At 38.9% G+C, this 18,875-nt stretch overlaps 2 protein-coding genes across 2 annotated transcripts; both read left to right on the top strand.

The window, feature by feature from the left end:
* The first annotated feature begins 1,301 nt into the window (after window positions 1–1,301).
* LOC142980613 (uncharacterized) lies at window positions 1,302–4,476 on the top strand. The gene is made up of 3 exons (XM_076126088.1): window positions 1,302–1,717; window positions 1,857–1,989; window positions 2,417–4,476. The coding sequence occupies exons 1-3, from the start codon at window positions 1,623–1,625 to the stop codon at window positions 2,849–2,851; spliced, it is 663 nt and encodes a 220-aa protein (XP_075982203.1). The 5' UTR covers window positions 1,302–1,622; the 3' UTR covers window positions 2,852–4,476.
* Window positions 4,477–12,651: 8,175 nt separating this feature from the next.
* On the top strand, window positions 12,652–17,601 carry LOC142980371 (uncharacterized). The gene has a single exon (XM_076125697.1). It carries the CDS (start codon window positions 12,652–12,654, stop codon window positions 17,599–17,601), a length of 4,950 nt encoding a protein of 1,649 aa, XP_075981812.1.
* Window positions 17,602–18,875: the final 1,274 nt, after the last annotated feature.

Genomic DNA, 18,875 nt, shown 5'->3' with positions numbered 1-18,875 from the left:
TGAATTTTGAAAAATTTAAAGAATGGTTTGTAGAACTTTTAAGCAATTTAAATGAACCACATGACATTATAATGGCGCATCCACACTGCATGCATTTGCCGCATCTCAGCCGCTGCACGCGCGGCTTTTGGTTGCCGGCGGCAGTTTGCTTGCGGCTTCGATACGGAGTGGTAGTGTTGTCGTATATTTTCATAGAAGTAAATAACGAAATGACAGAATTTAACTGGCATGATAGTGCAGTACTTTTATTAATAGAAAAGTATCAAGAAAATGAACCATTGTGGAACCCAAGGCATATGGAATCGCAACTAAAGAAATGATGCTATTAGGGATATTGCTTTGCTTCTGTGTTCAACATAGCATCATCAGAAATTGAGAGAAAACTGAATAATTTATCCAGCCATTATTTTCGAGAAAAACGCAAATATGAAGAATCTAAAAGGAGTGGATCTGCACCTTTAGACAAATGGCACAAACACTATTGAAATGGAATAGAATAGAATTCTAGATGTATGGGATTGACATAAGCATACGATAAGTAATTTGATCCGACGAATAGAGTTTTTAATAGGTAGCCAAACGTTAATGTAGTCTAAACGATTTTACGAAACGTCAGAATAGTTCATTTTATCGTTATGCGTAGCCAAGTGGCCGGTTTGACAAACGAATTCTACTAGAAGCGAACGACAATAGACGGACGTCAAACACTTGAAGTTAACGCTACAACATGGCGAATATTTTGATCAGCTGACAGCTGTGGAAGTGAAAGTTTGTTGATGTGAATGTTTGTTGTAAAGAAAAACATTATTTTGTATAATGCATAAGCTAAGATTATTGTGGGCTGCCCATAATGAAGCAGTGTGGCTGAGGAAGCATCGAAGAAATGTTTCGAGACGTAATTTAGAAAGAATTTGTGAAATGCCGGACGTTTTATTTATAGAAAGATTTCGTCTCAATAAAGCTACTTTTGTGGAGCTTTGTCGTAACTTACGTGCACATACTTCCTTGCGAGGAACCAAAGAGATTCCTTTGGAAGTAAAGGTAAATTTACATTCTAATAACTAAGTTATAAACCATGTATTTTTATGGATTATATTGTGAGGTTATAAAAACTGTGTATTATCATTTTTAGGTGCTATGCACGCTAAGCTTTTTAGCTACTGGGTCATACCAAAGGATTGTGGGTGTTACACAATATTCGCCACAGCGAACAGCAAGTCGCTGTATCAGACAGTGTCTCTAGACAAATGGCAAACGCTTCCTATCTATTCTATTCTACTAAATATTTACGCCTTAGCGATATCGTTCATCAGTTGGTAGCCAAATGTACTACGAGATGGCGAACGCTTATTCTATTCGATCGCTACTGAAGTTGTATAAGTTTCCGAATTTCATTCCGTTCAGTCCGTTCTCAAACGTCATTTTGAAGTGTAGCGCGCGAGTTTTATAGTGATTTGTGAAAAGTTTGTCGTCTATTTTTTAATAATTGGTAAGCAAAACACTAAAATATTATAGTAATTATAGTATTAGTTCAAGTATTAGAAGAGTTATACTTTAAATTCATGTTTTAAAACCAAACGTTGAACTTGTTGTCATAGAAATATCTACTTTTTTAACATTGGATGATGGAGGATATTCTTTTTCTTGTTTTAGCGATGGAACCGAGAGTACGGGCTAGCCCAGAGCAATTTTCAATTCTTTTAGATTATATGGAAAGGTAAATACTTACATACATTTTTTTAAAAATCCCTTTCATTCTAATAAGAAACTACCATACAATAAACAATGACATCACTCAGTCACAAAGCCCTTATCAGTGTTGAACACTTTAAGTGTAGTTTATGTTTATGTTACAGGCATGGAGACCTATCGAGACCCCAGCAAGGTCCTCAAGGACGAATTAAAAGTGAGAGAATGTGGAATGAACTCGCTAATACATTAAATTCTCTTGGTGGTGGCGTTATAAAATCACCGGATAAATGGAAAAAAGTAGGTAACAATTTACTTTATAATATAATGGTGTGTCAGGCCTAGTGCACTGACAAGATTAACCCTCTGCAACTGACGCGGTAGTCCAACAGACACCGCGAAGGTGTCCACGAGACTACTACGTCAGCGTTTAGGTAAGTGTCTGCTATACTACCACCTCAGTCAAATGGTTATATCTTCATAGTGTCTCCTAAACAACCACGTCAGCTAGTAAGTTTAAATATCGTATGAATCTGCGTTATTTTTAATTTAAATCATTTATATAAAATAAATTACCTGTATTTATACTTGCACTAAAATCAGGATATTTGTACTATAGCTTATAATCCATTAAATAAAAATAATATTAGCCGAATTCAAAATTCTCTTTCTAATAGAATGATATACCTATTTACATACTAATTATTACTGATCATCTTGGTTTTAGATGGATCTTCCTAGTGATAGCGACACATCAAGGACATCTGTTCGTAAGAGAACATCTACTGGCACTTTTGCAAGTCATGATGAGCATATATCGAGGTGGCTTGAAGAGGAAAATGAGGATGACTTTAGCGATGTTGATGATGAAGAACGAATTTTGCCTCCTTTGGACAGCTTTACGGAATTACAAACTTTGACATTCCAAAGCAAAGTTATAAATATCATTACCGAAATTCGGTTCGGGGAACAGTATCAAGCAACACCATTGCAGTCACGCGGATATCAAACTGGACAACATGCCCAGTCACCATCGCCATCGTCGTATCGAACGGACGAATTCGAAGCTACATATTCAACCAACACTACGATTAATAATTTTACTGATGATAGTCAAGAAGAACATTATAACTTTGCTTTGTTGCCTAATAGTAACACTTAAATTAAACTGTTTTTAAAGATAATAAATTAATAACTGATTAACATTACGAGTATTATGATATTTGAATTACTTACCTCAATGTAATACCAATCATTTCAATTGGTTCCAAAGGGTTCCTGAATTTGGTATACTGCTTTTGTATATGTGGTTTTAAGGTTTCAACCAAATTATTAAAGCTGGCCACACTCATTCGAAAAAAATTGAAAAAAGTCTTTTCATCTAATAACAACTCCCTATATTCCTGCATAAAAAACTGACCATCACTATTTCTTAATGCTATCAAAGGAGATATCCAGAATCTTCTATGATTTCTACGTTTAATTCGGCGGTGCCGTAATAAAAGCAATAAAAGAACACGTTTGTATCTATCCATTGCAAAGGCTGAACTGAGACGCAGCTGCGTCGGCGTGCATACCCTCTTGCGTTGCGTTGGCGCAGCGTCAACGCAACACAAGTGTGGCATACAATGCGTTGTTCCGTTGCGATGACGCGACGCAACGCAGCGCAACGCACTAATGGGGCCTCGCTCTTATATATACATACAAGCATTCTTTCTACTATACCCCATAAATATACATATACTTTCATTATCAGGTTTTAAAATGTATGGAAAGTGGGCATTGTTCTTTAATGAGTTGTTTGAATTTTTTTCCTTGAGAATAGAATCATTAAATACACCTCCATCGGAAATTCTCCCTTGACACCCTACATCGACAAATATAAATTTATATGAAGCATCAACTAAAGCGAACATAACTATACTAAAAATGGCCACAAAATAATATATAATAATATATAACCATAAAAAATGATGAAGATTACATGTTCTTTATGAGTATGCTACCTCCGTTTAAAAGGTTAATAAACCTACAAAAACTTCGATTTCGTCACAAAGTAAGTGAAATGATACTGGAAATGGCAACTCAGAACGAGTACGCTAATATGTTTGAGAATAATACACCTGTTATGGTCGATTATGTTGTATCTCAATCTCAACCCCAATACTTTACATCGGATTCACACAATGCTGGTGGTTCGTCGAGCATGTTACCTTGTGCTTCAACACAAAATATAATATCAGGACCTAATATTGATTTTCAAGATGAACACAGGGCTCCTGCAGCGTGTTATGAGGCGAATGGCAAACTCACTTTAAAAATAAATTTAACCCATTACTGTCCCACTGCTGGGCAAGGGTCTCCTCCCGTAATGAGGGAGGGGTTAGGCCTTGAGTCCACCACGCTGGCCAAGTGCGGGTTGGGGACTTTGCATGCCCTCAATAAATGTATTAAACAAATTTTAGGCATGCAAGGTTTCCTCACAATGTTTTCCTTCACCGTTGGAGCATGTGACAATTATTTCTAGTACACACATAACTTCGAAAAGTCATTGGTGTGTTGCCTTGGGTTCGAACCTGCGACCACTTGCGTGGGAGGTGTCAACTTATACCACTCGGCTATCACTGCTCTCTCTGCTCTTTAAAAAATAAAACTTTATTTATTACACTTAGAAATAATACATGAGTTATGAATTAACACTGATTTACGACTAAGATTTGGAATTGATTTAGAACTGACTATGTTTAGAACTAACTATGAACTGACTGTTCGTACATCGAGGACGAGCTTATATACTAATACAATATGTGAAACGTAAACTTATTAGCTAATGGTTTTAGGGCTAAAGTAAATATGATAAGCGAGTCCTGAGAAAAGACAATAACAAAGTGATTAGTAATTATAGTAAACAGGATACATTAAGATGATGATTATTAAATACAAGATAACATAATGGTTATATGTTTTGATTTAGATGATGTTAAAATATGAGGACTTTATAGTTATATACTAGGTTACAAGGATTTATGTATTAATATGTCTTATGTAATACTACAATGTATGACTTATATGCTATTAGTATATAAGCTCGTCCTCGATGTACGAACAGTCAGTTCATAGTTAGTTCTAAACATAGTCAGTTCTAAATCAATTCCAAATCTTAGTCGTAAATCAGTGTTAATTCATAACTCATGTATTATTTCTAAGTGTAATAAATAAAGTTTTATTTTTTAAAGTGAGTTTGCCATTCGCCTCATAACAAATTTGGCGCAGTCGGTAGGATACTGCAATTGTGAAGACGAAACGCACGTAGGGACAGCATCGCCCAGTCATCGTGTGGTAGCCGACGGCTTTTAACAGTTTTCGCCGAACATGCAGCTCCTGAACATATTGATGTTACTGTGGTAAGTGGCCAAACTCATATGCTCTATTTCCTTGCCTGAAATCCTTAAATCTAACTCCTAGTTCCTAAATCTTATCCAAGTTGTTTTAACCTTTTTATTATTCGTATATTTACCAAAATTTTTTTTTACAAAATGTCGATCAAAAGCGAAACTTCAACTTCTCTAGATATAGCGACTCTCCTCAAACTAATTCCCAAATTCGAAACAAATGTACCTGACCAGATCTACGGATTCGTCAGATCCTGCGATTCAGCTTTTAATTTAGCCACAGAGGATCAAAAGCAAATTCTATTAGTGTACGTCCTGAATAACATTACTGGTGTAGGAGCATCAAATATCCATTGCAGACAATATAATAACTGGGCAGCATTGAAATCTTCTCTTATTAGCCAATTTTAAAACGTAAAAACCATATCGCATCTTAATTTAGAACTTCAATCTATGTTTCAAAAACCAAATGAATCTATAACCCAGTATTTTAATAGAGTAGATCTATGCAGGAGTAAAATAGTCGAAAAGTTAAGCACAGAAATCACTGACAGTACTCTTTACGGTAGATTAGCGGTTACCGAAGAAACAGCTTTAAGCGTCTTCGTTAACGGTATAAGCGCAGAGATAGGAGTAATGTTGCGAACCAAAGGCTTTACAACTCTTTCTGAAGCAGGCCGTTTCGCTATACAAGAGGAGAAAATATGTGCAATGAATCGTGCTCGACAGCAAATGTTTCGGTTAACAAACCCAACTCCACCAACAAATCATAATCATATAAATACCAGTAAAACTTGCAATTACTGTAAAAAACCAGGTCATTTAATTTCAGAGTGCCGAAAAAGGCAATTTAACAATTATAAAAATCTACAGTCGAATCAGGTAAACCAACGTGCGCTTCCAGCTCCTAAGCCTAAAATTCATAATTTAAACTCCAAAGCGGCCCCGGATCTGGACATGTCCGAGGAAACCGCTTCTCAATATTATGTCCAGACAAAAATGATCCAAAATCAAGTCCCGCTGGAGGATCTCCAGCTATAACAAAACAAATTTCTAGACCAGTCCATCGGGGACACATAAAAAACACGCAAGTTTCGCAAAGTCTATCAGTGTATCGGACCCAACTTCGCGACGCTTTTACTCAGACTGATTCTCAAACATCGCCAAGTCTACCAGTGTATCGGACACAACTTCGCGATGCATGTATTCAGGCTGAAATCCAAACAATAATTAAATCTAATCCTATATCATTTAATAACTCTAGCTCTAGTATTAAGCAAAAATCTAATCCTAAATCTTGTACTAAATCTGACACTCAATCTGAAACTAAATCTAATATTAAATCTAATACTAAATCTGATACTAAATCTGACACTAAATCTAATTCTAAATCATATACTAAATCTAATTCTAAATCTCGTCTGAACTCAACAAAATCAAAGATCACGAAATCCATCAGAATATCTTCTTTAAACGTACCTCCTGAAAATCTTCTACACTGCAAATTCCATATTGAAGGCAACCCAGTTACTATGCTAATAGATACCGGCGCAGCCATTTCTGTCCTCAAAAAGGAAAAGATTGGTAACGCACCTCTAGATGTATCGGACATCGTATCTATAGTTGGTATATCTGGAAAAGATTCTTCAATACAAAGCTTTGGCACAGCACAAATTGCTCTAGACAATTTCTCTAAGTTTAAATTTCATGTAGCTAATCTTAACATAGAAGTTGACGGAATTCTTGGTAATGATTTTATGACTAAATTTAATGTTAGTATTCATGTTCAATCTAAAACAATGCGTGTACGAGACCGTTCCTATAAATTGTTCAATATAGGTGAAATCACAAAGGGATCCTCAGATACAAACCAGTTAATAGGGTCAAGGGCCGAAACAGTAATCACATGTCTCACTAATGATGTACAGAATGGTCCCGCAATCATAGACAAACAAATAATTAACAAAGACATAACTATTCCAAACGCACTAGTGACAGTCAAAAATAACAAATTTCTAATTACATGCGTAAACACTAGTGACAAAGACAAATTAATAAATATTCCTATAATTAAAGCAACGAGTTTTCAAACTATTGACTTATCTCAGAATATTCATACAATTAACTCAACAAATATTAAATACAACGTCCATGATAAGAGGTTAAAGGTAAAACAATTAATTCGACAAGATCATTTAAATAACGAAGAGAAACAGTCATTAGATAAAATCATCAACAACTTCTCAGATATATTTTATATAGAAGATGAGCCTCTTACATTCACAAGTCATACAAAACATACAGTTCCAACTACCTCAGATGTTCCTATCCACACTAAAACTTATCGGTTTCCTTACGTACATCAGCAAGAAGTCAAATCTCAGGTTCAAAAAATGCTAGACCAAAACATAATTCAACCTAGCACATCGCCTTGGAGCAGCCCCATTTGGGTAGTACCTAAAAAACTAGACGCTTCAGGAAAACAAAAATGGCGTGTGGTGATAGACTACCGCAAATTAAACGAAATCACAATCGGAGACAGTTATCCCTTACCTAACATAACAGACATTCTAGACAAATTAGGTCATTCAATTTATTTTACTACATTAGATCTTGCTTCTGGTTTTCATCAAGTCGAAATGGACCCTAAAGACATACCTAAAACCGCGTTCAGCACTCCATATGGTCACTATGAGTTTCTTAGGATGCCTTTTGGATTGAAAAATGCACCCGCAACATTCCAAAGAGCCATGGACAATATTCTCTTAGGTTTACAAGGTGACCGTTGCTTTGTCTATCTTGACGATATTGTGGTATTCGCATCAAGCCTTCAAGAACACGAGCAAAAATTAACCGAAGTTTTTAATCGCCTTAAGCAGCATGGTTTAAAGGTCCAACCAGATAAATGTGAATTTATGAGAAAAGAAGTAGCATATCTCGGTCATATTATATCAAGTGAAGGTGTTAAACCTAATCCGAGTAAAGTAGAAGCAGTTCAAAATTTCCCAATTCCAAAATCATGTAAAGATATCAAATCATTTCTAGGTCTTGCAGGTTATTACCGCAGATTCATTCCAAACTTTAGTAAACTAACTAAACCTTTAACATGTCTTCTTAAAAAGGACACACCATTCATTTGGGGTGAAAGCCAACAAGAAGCCTTTGATAAATGTAAATAAATTTTAACCACAACTCCCCTTCTTCAATATCCAGATTTTAACAAAGAATTTATTTTAACTACGGATGCTTCATTATATGCTATCGGTGCTATACTTTCTCAAGGAGAAATAGGCAAAGACCTACCTATTGCATACGCATCAAGAACATTAAACAAAGCCGAATCTAATTACTCAGTGATCGAGCGCGAAGCCTTAGCCATCGTATGGGCAGTCAAACATTTCCGCCCATATCTATACGGTCGTAAATTTAAAGTCGTAACTGACCATATGCCTCTTAAATGGCTATTTAGTATCAAAGATCCCGGTAGTCGTTTAGTCCGTTGGAGACTAAAACTTGAAGAATATGACTACGAGATCATTCATAAATCGGGTAAATTTAATACAAATGCAGATGCATTATCCCGACCTCCTATTTTGAATTCTAACGTAATCGATTTAACTCAAGATAGTCCAAGTCCTTCAGACCACGTAGAACGCAATGACAATAAATTCCCATCCGATGAAGATGACTATATGCAAATTAATTATGAACATTTCCTTTCTTTACAAGATCCTGATATTAATTGCTTTGATCCTTCTATTATAAAAATCTCACCGAATCAATTATTAGATCCTAGACATAAAAACATATTTCTACCCATATCTTGTTATCACGCTGACCATAATAATTTACTAAATCAAGCTTTATCTTTATGCGCACCTGTCAACCTAGATAAACCAAAATCACTCTATAGTGTAGATCACATTATTTCTAGTGAAAAGCAAAATTTTTATTTATGTTATACAAGACCCAACCATTTCGATCCTTGGGACAGTGAAAGTTACTTCAAAGCACTTTTGTCCTGTCTACAACACCATAATATAGATACTCTTTATATTCCCGATCTTAAGTATGATACAACTTGTAAATTATTAAATAATGAGCAACTGCGTATTTCAGCATACCTAGGCCAATATTATAATTGCGAAATTATCATTTGCGAAAACAAAGTAAAATATCCTAAACCAGAAGAAATTCCGAAAATTCTTAAAACATTCCACGATGAACCACTTTCAGGACACCGTGGTATTTCTGAAACAACAAAAAAGATTCGCGAAGAATATTATTGGAAAGGAATGACCAATGATATCAAAAATTATATCGACTCTTGTCTCACCTGTCAACGGAATAAAATTCAGAGAAAGAATTTTCAAGCTCCCATGGTTATTACCTCCCAATCCACTGAACCATTTGAACGTGTCTCAATTGATCTTGTTTCATACTCAGAAATAAGTGATAACAGTAACAAGTATATTTTAACCTTGCAAGATGATTTAACGCGTTTTGTACAAGCTTATGCTATCCCAGACAAAGAAGCCGTAACAGTAGCCAAGCAACTACTACATTATTGTCAACATTTCGGGGTTCCCAAACGTTTTCATTCTGATCAAGGCACCGAATTCATGAATAAAGTTATGAAACAATTAGTAAAATTTCTAGGATGCAATCAAACATTCGATACTGCATACCATCCACAAACAAACGGTGCTCTAGAAAGGTTCCATGCAACATTACGCGACCATATTCGTATGTATTACTTAGGTCACTACTTATATTTTGAGCCTTGACGAATCTGATTTTTTTAGACCCCATTTGGTTTTTTCATCGTAAAGTTTGACCTTTTTGACTACTATATTCCTAAGAAAGTTTTGAAATCTGCACTGAAAATATTTTCAATATCGTCGATCGAAAATTGTAAGTGTGCGGAAAAATGGTATTAGGATGTTAACATTTTCGTGCAAATATTTTTTACGACTTTCGACGTGACTTATAGAAACAGTCGTGTCTATATCGACGTATTTATTATTTTGGCGATAAAGTCCGATCTTTTGAAAATTTGAAACGCTAATATGTAGAGTTCTATCATGATTATTTTTCCCTCACCAATGAAATGCCTGAAGGTCGTCCAAGGTCACCAGTTGTGCCCGGAAAAATCGATGCTGTGCGAAAATTAATTATGCATTTTCGTTTCCTGACACATCAATAGATCGATACAATCCTATACATTATTTCCACTCTTAGATATAAAATATTTGGAGAGAACATTTCCGTTTAGAAGTTTTTTTCTAAATGAGCAAATATTTTTCTACAAGAATTCGCAAAGGTACTCGCGCCGATTAGTGCGAACAAATGCTTGAAAATTCTATCGTTTTGCTTCAAAATACATGTATCAAATCGTGACAGACCACAGATCTAGGATCTATGCGCATGAGCCGAAAAGTAAACGTCAGTCGCCTTTATGGATGCTTTAAGATGAATCAAATCCAGAAAAAGTTTTTCGCGCTCGAAGCACTTCGAAACAAATAGTCCCTTGATTTTTTATAAAAACTTTGTCACGGCCCAAAATGTCTTTAGAAAAATGTAGAATGGTTAATTCTTATCGATTTACAATCAAAAGTTTACCGAAAGACTGGTTTAAAATATGGAAAAACCTCAAAATCCTACAAGTCGAGTGCCATAGTGACAATGCCCGCCCCAACGCATCTTGTTAAACAACCGGCTGTTATGTGCACGAAAATAATCGAATAAATTAGTTTCTCGCCATACACTACAGTTTGACATTAAATGACTTTATTTAGTTCCAAAACGTTAAGAATAAATAGCATTAACCTTGATTTTTCATTGGCACAAGAAACAGGTTATGCTTTTAAACACCCTGTTTTTGAGGGGTATTCGGGAAAGAAAAAAAAATATTAAAAAAATATTTCGATCGGATAAAAATCTATCTAGATCATGCATAAGAATACCCGAGAACACGATAAAGTAGTTTTCACTCACATATTTACCGTTTTTCATAGTTAGGCTCAAAATATAAGTAGTGGCCCACGTATAATCGTCATTTAAAAAACTGGGATCACATAATTCCATTTGCAATCATGTGCCACAATACTTCCACTAATGCTTCTACGGGTTACACTCCCCATGAACTCCTTTTCGGATTTAAACCTCGTCCACTTTATTCGTTAAAACCAATTCCAGAATATAACGCATGTGACTATTTAAAGGACTTAAACGAACGTCTTCGAGTGTCTCGTGATACAGCTCTGATTAACTTAGAAAGAATGAAAGAAAAAGCTAAAGAACGCTATGATAGTCAAATTAAAAACCCAATAGAATATAAAGTAGGTTCAAAGGTATTGTTACGAGTTCCTAATCCTAATAGTTTAGATGCAAAATGGGATGGTCCATACGAAGTGTTACGTGTAGGCTTTAATGAAAATTATTTGATTCGAAAGGCAGGTAAAAATCAATTAGTGCATGCAAACCGTTTGCGACCTTATTTAGATAATAATATGTAGTAGAGATAATTAATGTTAGATATATATTAAGTAAAATTTATTTATAATTTCCAGGGTCTGTCATTTTACAACAGCCCAGAATGACATATCTTTACTCCAATCCCTTTATAGTCCTAGTTATATACTCAATTTTATAATCTGTTCCTTTATTAAACTCGTAGTTGTAATATTATTATACAAAATTTATAAATTTATTAAAATACGAATTCAAAATTATCGTAAAACTAATAGAGACAATGTTGTTTCTATTGCAGGGCAACCAACGGAATCGTTGCCAATATAAATTTCTCCCAACCTCTCTGTGCACGATGAACGCATAAAACACATTTGTAAATAGTAAATTAGGCACATAAACGCATAAAGTAATACGTAAAAATTAGATTGCACATTGTTAACATTATATATATTAATATTAGCATATTTTTAATAATAATTAACATTTAAATTCTTACTTTATACGTTTATGTCAAATTCATTGTGAAGAAATATCATTAACAACCTTTTGTTTACATAGAACTTTGTAGAAACACGAATATTATTATTAGAACCTTCCAGTTAATAAGAATCATACGAAGGAACAATCGCGAAACACCGAGCGCCGGCGATCCTTCGATTAAACACGCCGATCGTTCCCGAAAGTACAAGAATAAGAAAGACGTATTGGCAAAACGCGTATGCGCGAGCGAGACGGAAAATCTCTAGAACATCACGCGGCGCGACACGGCGCGCTTGATCTTTCGCTATGATTCTAGAAGCAATGTTTGTGAATATAAATATGGACGCGCGCCGAGTAGCGGCAGTTTAAGTTTTAAACTCATCAAGTGAACATCGTGAATAAGTAAAGTAAAGTAAAGTACATAGTGAATAAACCGTACATAGTAAAGTATATGAACAGTGTATAGTAAATAGTTTATAATACAGTCCACTTTGAAGATTGAAGAAAATAAAGTAAATATATTACTTCGTCAACCGGTGTTCTTATTGAAAGAATATTAATCCTCCACATTGCTGGTCACTTCGAGCGCCGGATTGGAACAGTGCAAGAACAAAGGATGCCGGTTACGCGAAGTCTTAAAGGAAGAATAATCGAACAGTTGGCGACATCGGAGACTACTACTGCCCCCACGCCAGCCACAGAGATACTAAGTACTGCGACCGCGTCGGAGTCAGCGAACTTGTCGGGGTCAGCGGCCGCGACAGTACTCGGGTCAGCGACCGCTAATATAAATACGATTACGTCTCCTACCGCGAAATCTGTCCGCGTTGAGGCAGAGGATGAAGACGATGACTACGCTCCTTCGTCGGTTGTGGATGAGGAAGAGGACGACGCACCTAGCCGGGTAGAAGAATGGCTGAACAAGACCACGCTTCCCAAAGAAGTGAAGGATCCGGAATGGCGAGGACAGGACACTATCAAGGAAGAAAATCAAGAACACAGGAAAGAAGGTGTCCCTGCGCGTCAGCCGGACGTCACGTCATTGGCAGAGGCGCTCACACAGGCAGTGCGAATGTCCAGAGACGCACCGAGGTACATACAGGAGCTACCAGTCTTTAACGGAGAAATTAGTAATTGGTTGGCGTTCCGCGCCGCCTATCAGGAAACAAACCAAATGTTTTCGAGAATCGAAAATATTGCCCGCATAAGGAAAAGTTTAAAGGGAGCTGCTCATGAAGCAGTGAGCAGTATGCTGATCAGCCAGCCGGACCCACAAGCCATCTTGGATGCTTTGGAACGCCGATTCGGAAGACCGGACGCACTGGCTATGAACGAGATACAAAAACTAAGAAATCTGCAGAAAATTAATGATGACCCACGTGACTTATGCATATTTGCGAATAAAGTGTCTAACATCGTCGCTACGATTGAGGCTCTTAGAAAACTACAATATTTATACAATCCAGAGCTAGTGAAGATTGTTCTAGACAAATTCACACCAATACTGAGGAACAAATGGTACGACTTCAGCTACAGCTCCAAAGAAGATATACCAGATCTCAAGAGGCTCGCCGTATTCTTAAACTTGGAGGCTGACAAGTGTGGTGTATTCGCGCAACCCGAAGACGTCACCGTAAGGACACATGAAAAAACCTTCAAGAAGAGGGCGGAGCGCACCTACACAGCCAACGAAAGAAAACCTCAGTGTCTGGTATGCAAGAAGGAACACCAGCTTACCGACTGCCGACGATTTCGTAGCGCGAGTGTTAACGAAAGGTGGGACATAGCAAAGAAGAATAAAATATGTTTCCGCTGCCTACTTAGCTCACACAGGCGCGAAAACTGTCAATCCAAGGCATGTGGTGAAGACGGATGCGACATGGCTCACCATCGTTTGTTGCACCACAGAAAAGATACTGTGAAAGGGCAGCCAACAACTACGGCACCAGTAGAGGTCACGTCAGCGGTAGAAGTTGTAAAAAATACTAACGCCGTAAGAAGTCGTCAAGCCCTGCTGAAGATTGCGCCGGTTACATTGGTCGGTCCAAATAGCACCAGGGTCGACACCTACGCACTGATGGACGACGGGAGCACCATCACCCTGATCGAAGAAAGCCTAGCGGAATTATTAGGTATCGACGGCCCGCGAGACGACATGTGGGTGCAAGGGCTTAACGAGACGGCGAAACACGAAAACAGCAAGAGAGTGGACGTAACCATACGAGGCCGATACAACTCCAATGGCCAACAGTATAAAATGCGGAATGTACGCACTGTGCAGAAACTAATGTTCACGCAACAAACGATTAGCCGAAGAGACGTCGAAAACTGCGCACATCTGAAGGGTATAGAAGACCAGCTAATATACCAAGATGCTCGACCAAAAATCCTTATTGGACAAGACAACTGGGAGCTGTTAGTAGCGCTAGACATCAGAACTGGAAATCGAGACCAACCAGTAGCAACTAACACCAAATTAGGCTGGGTCTTACATGGATGCCGAACTTCTAGGTTAAGGACAGTTGACTTCTGTGGATACACTACTAGCCCAGAAGAAGATGAAAAACCCATGGAGAAAATGATGAAAGAATTCTTTGACCTGGAAGCACTCGGAGTAGAAGCAAAGAAAAGAAGGAACGACCCTGACGAACGCGCCTTGGAGATACTCAATGCACACAGTAGACGGTTGCCCGAAGGACGTTTCGAGACCGCCCTTCTTTGGAAGAATGAAAACAGAATAATCCCGAACAATTTTGACAACGCCTTCAAAAGGCTGGTTAACCTGGAAAAGAAACTGGACAGAGAACCGAAACTTAAAACACAGTATGAAGAAAGGATTCAAAACCTCCTTAACTCAGGATACGCGGAAATTGTGACCACACCTGCAGCGCCTGGAAAAACTTGGTACCTGCCTCACTTTGCTGTATGCAATCCTGCTAAGCCTAAGATACGACTCGTGCATGACGCGGCTGCTAGATCACACGGAACAAGCCTAAATGACATGTTGCTCTCTGGTCCTGATCTCTTGCAACACCTGCCTGGAGTCATCATGCGATTCAGACAACACGCTTTCGCAATCTCGGCCGACATCAAAGAGATGTTTATGCAAATCAAAATAAGGGAAGAAGATCGAGATGCGCTGAGATTCCTGTGGCGTGGAGACAATAGAGGGAATAAAACACCGGAGGAGTATCGGATGACATCTGTGATCTTCGGAGCCACATCATCACCATGCACCGCGCTATACATCAAAAACAAAAACGCAGAAGAACATCGCGAGACGTATCCTCAAGCGGCCAAGGAAATTATCAGGAACCATTATATGGACGACTTTATAACAAGCTTTCCGACCAAAGAAGAAGCTGTCCGCGTGTCGAAGGAGGTTGATGAAATACATAAGAAAGCTGGTTTCGTGCTTCGAGGATGGACATCGAACGATCAGTCTGTGTTACAACATTTTGACACAGATCAGGAAAATAAGATTTTACCAATCGGCACTAACACGGAGAAAACATTGGGCCTGCTGTGGGAGACCGGTAAAGACTGCATCAGCTTTCATCTGAACGAAAATAAGACGCCACCTGAAGTACTAAAAGATACACGTCCCCCAACGAAAAGAGAAGCTTTGAGTATCATTATGTCACTATTTGACCCACTTGGTCTGGTCTCTCCTGTAACAACACCAGCAAAGAGATTGATGCAAGAAACGTGGCGATTTGGCACAGGATGGGATGACCCCATGCCCGAAGAATTACAGCCTCGCTGGTCAACGTGGTTGAAAAACCTACTGGCAATCAAGAGCCTGAAGATCGCACGGTGTTACAACATTGGCCCCGCGATACAGGAAAGGGAATTGCATACCTTTGTCGACGCCAGCGAAGAAGCGTATTCAGCTGCCATCTACATCAGGATGCTGCGAGCCGACGGAACTGTACATGTGGCATTGGCAGTAGGGAAGAGTCGCGTCGCGCCATTGAAGCCTACATCAATACCTCGACTAGAACTTCAAGCCGCGCTGCTAGGCGCACGATTAGCACGCACGACGGAACAAGAACACGACTTCGTGTTCACCCGAAAGGTGTACTGGAGTGACTCCCGCACAGTACTGGCGTGGATAAGAGCTGAACCACGCACTTTCAAAACGTTTGTTGCGCATCGCCTGGCAGAAATTGAAGAGCTAACTAAGGTGAATGAGTGGCGGTGGGTTCCAACAAAGGAAAATGTAGCTGACGACGCAACCCGAGATACACCCGCAGACTTCAACTCAGGACATCGATGGTTCCATGGTCCCGACTTTTTAAGAAAACCAGAAGTGGATTGGCCCTCAGAAGAAGTCAAGCCAATTGTCGAGAAAACAGGTGAAGAAAAATGTCTCGTCACGCTAGAAAGAGGCACGCCAATGTACTTGCCGAACATCGAGAATATCGCTAAGTGGCAAACACTGATACGCGCTACAGGAAGAATGCTGCAGTTCATCGATCTGTGCAGGAAAAGAAAACACGTTGCAGCTGTAACTAGAAAACGTACTAAGGAAAAGCAAGAAAATGACCCAACCTGGAAGAAAAATGAACGCAAGAAGAAAGGAAATGAAACATCAGTGAAGACTGAAGAAAGGAAAAGGCTGATTCCCCTCGATGCAACCTATCTACAAAGAGCTGAAAATATGTGGATACGAGCGATGCAGGATGAAAGCTACGCACAGGAAAGGACAAGGATAGAAAACGGTAATGCGCCGACTGGAAAAGATCGACTAGCCAATCTAAGCGTTATCATCGGCGAAGATGGCTTGCTGCGCCTACGGGGAAGAATTTCAGCTGCACCCGGAATTAGTGTAACCACGACCAACCCTGTTCTGCTCGACGGCCAACATCGATACACGAAAATGTATATCCAGCACATACATGAGAAAATGATCCACGGCGGAGTAGAGCTGGTTGTGAACGAACTGCGACAGCGGTGTTGGGTGACACGAATACGCCCGACGGTAAAAAACGTTATAAGGAATTGCCAGAGATGTAAAATAAGAAGAGCAAAGCCGACTAAGCCTTCAACAGGAGACTTACCAGCAGCTCGACTAACTCACGGTGCAAGACCCTTCTCTTACACAGGGGTCGATTACTTTGGTCCAGTAGAAGTAACAGTAGCCAGACACAGAGAAAAGAGATGGGTAGCTCTCTTCACCTGTCTCACTGTAAGAGCAGTACACTTAGAAGTGGTGCCGTCGTTAAGCGCAGACTCGGCCATCTGCGCGATAAGAAGATTCATCGGGAGAAGAGGAATGCCGACAGAGCTGTGGTCGGACAACGGAACTTGTTTCAAAGCAGCCGACAAGGAGCTACGGGAAGCCTGGAGAGCAATGCAGGAAGAAGCGAGTGTACACCATATAAAGTGGCGCTTCATACCCCCTGCCTCGCCTTTCATGGGAGGGGCATGGGAGCGTCTAGTACGGAGCGTAAAAGAAGCCCTTCGGGTTACACTCCGAGAAAAGCATCCCAGCGACGAAGTTCTACATACGCTCCTGGTCGAAGCCGAGAACATTCTAAATTCACGTCCTCTCAAGCTCTAACGCCAAATCACATTCTACTGGGTCCGAGCTGTCACGTGCCTGCGCCTGGCAGCTTTAACGAGAACAATGAGGCCACTCAAGTCTGTGGAGACGAGCGCAGCAACTAGCAGACACTTTCTGGAAACGTTGGGTAAAAGAATACAGGCCGTTACTCCAACACCGGCGGGAGCCGCACGCATCCGGTACACCCCTGCGTGTCGGCGATGTAGTAATCATCTGCGATTCCAACCTACCGAGGAATGTGTGGCCGAAGGGACGAGTGACACGCGTCTTCCCTGGCAAAGACAACGAGATACGAGTTGTGGACATCACTACCAGCAACGGTCATGTCTTGCGGCGACCATGCAAGAAGGTCATCGTGCTACCAGTTGAATCGCAAGATGCGACGGCGGGAGAAATGTGCACGATGAACGCATAAAACACATTTGTAAATAGTAAATTAGGCACATAAACGCATAAAGTAATACGTAAAAATTAGATTGCACATTGTTAACATTATATATATTAATATTAGCATATTTTTAATAATAATTAACATTTAAATTCTTACTTTATACGTTTATGTCAAATTCATTGTGAAGAAATATCATTAACAACCTTTTGTTTACATAGAACTTTGTAGAAACACGAATATTATTATTAGAACCTTCCAGTTAATAAGAATCATACGAAGGAACAATCGCGAAACACCGAGCGCCGGCGATCCTTCGATTAAACACGCCGATCGTTCCCGAAAGTACAAGAATAAGAAAGACGTATTGGCAAAACGCGTATGCGCGAGCGAGACGGAAAATCTCTAGAACATCACGCGGCGCGACACGGCGCGCTTGATCTTTCGCTATGATTCTAGAAGCAATGTTTGTGAATATAAATATGGACGCGCGCCGAGTAGCGGCAGTTTAAGTTTTAAACTCATCAAGTGAACATCGTGAATAAGTAAAGTAAAGTAAAGTACATAGTGAATAAACCGTACATAGTAAAGTATATGAACAGTGTATAGTAAATAGTTTATAATACAGTCCACTTTGAAGATTGAAGAAAATAAAGTAAATATATTACTTCGTCAACCGGTGTTCTTATTGAAAGAATATTAATCCTCCACACTCTCACTTCCAACGCTGGAATATTTTATAACGAAGAAGGCCAAATATTAATTAGCGAAGAATCATGGAAATTAATCATATATCGTGATCTGAAGCCCCTATTCATTTCCTATGAGTCCTTACAACGACTTTCAAATAATTTTAATTCTATGTCATTTAAACATTTGAATT

This window comes from Anticarsia gemmatalis, chromosome 18, assembly GCF_050436995.1.
Source record: "Anticarsia gemmatalis isolate Benzon Research Colony breed Stoneville strain chromosome 18, ilAntGemm2 primary, whole genome shotgun sequence".
Taxonomy (NCBI): Eukaryota; Metazoa; Arthropoda; class Insecta; order Lepidoptera; family Erebidae; genus Anticarsia; species Anticarsia gemmatalis.
Note: the sequence above shows the minus strand (reverse complement) of the source record. Positions and strands in the feature narration are given on the sequence as shown.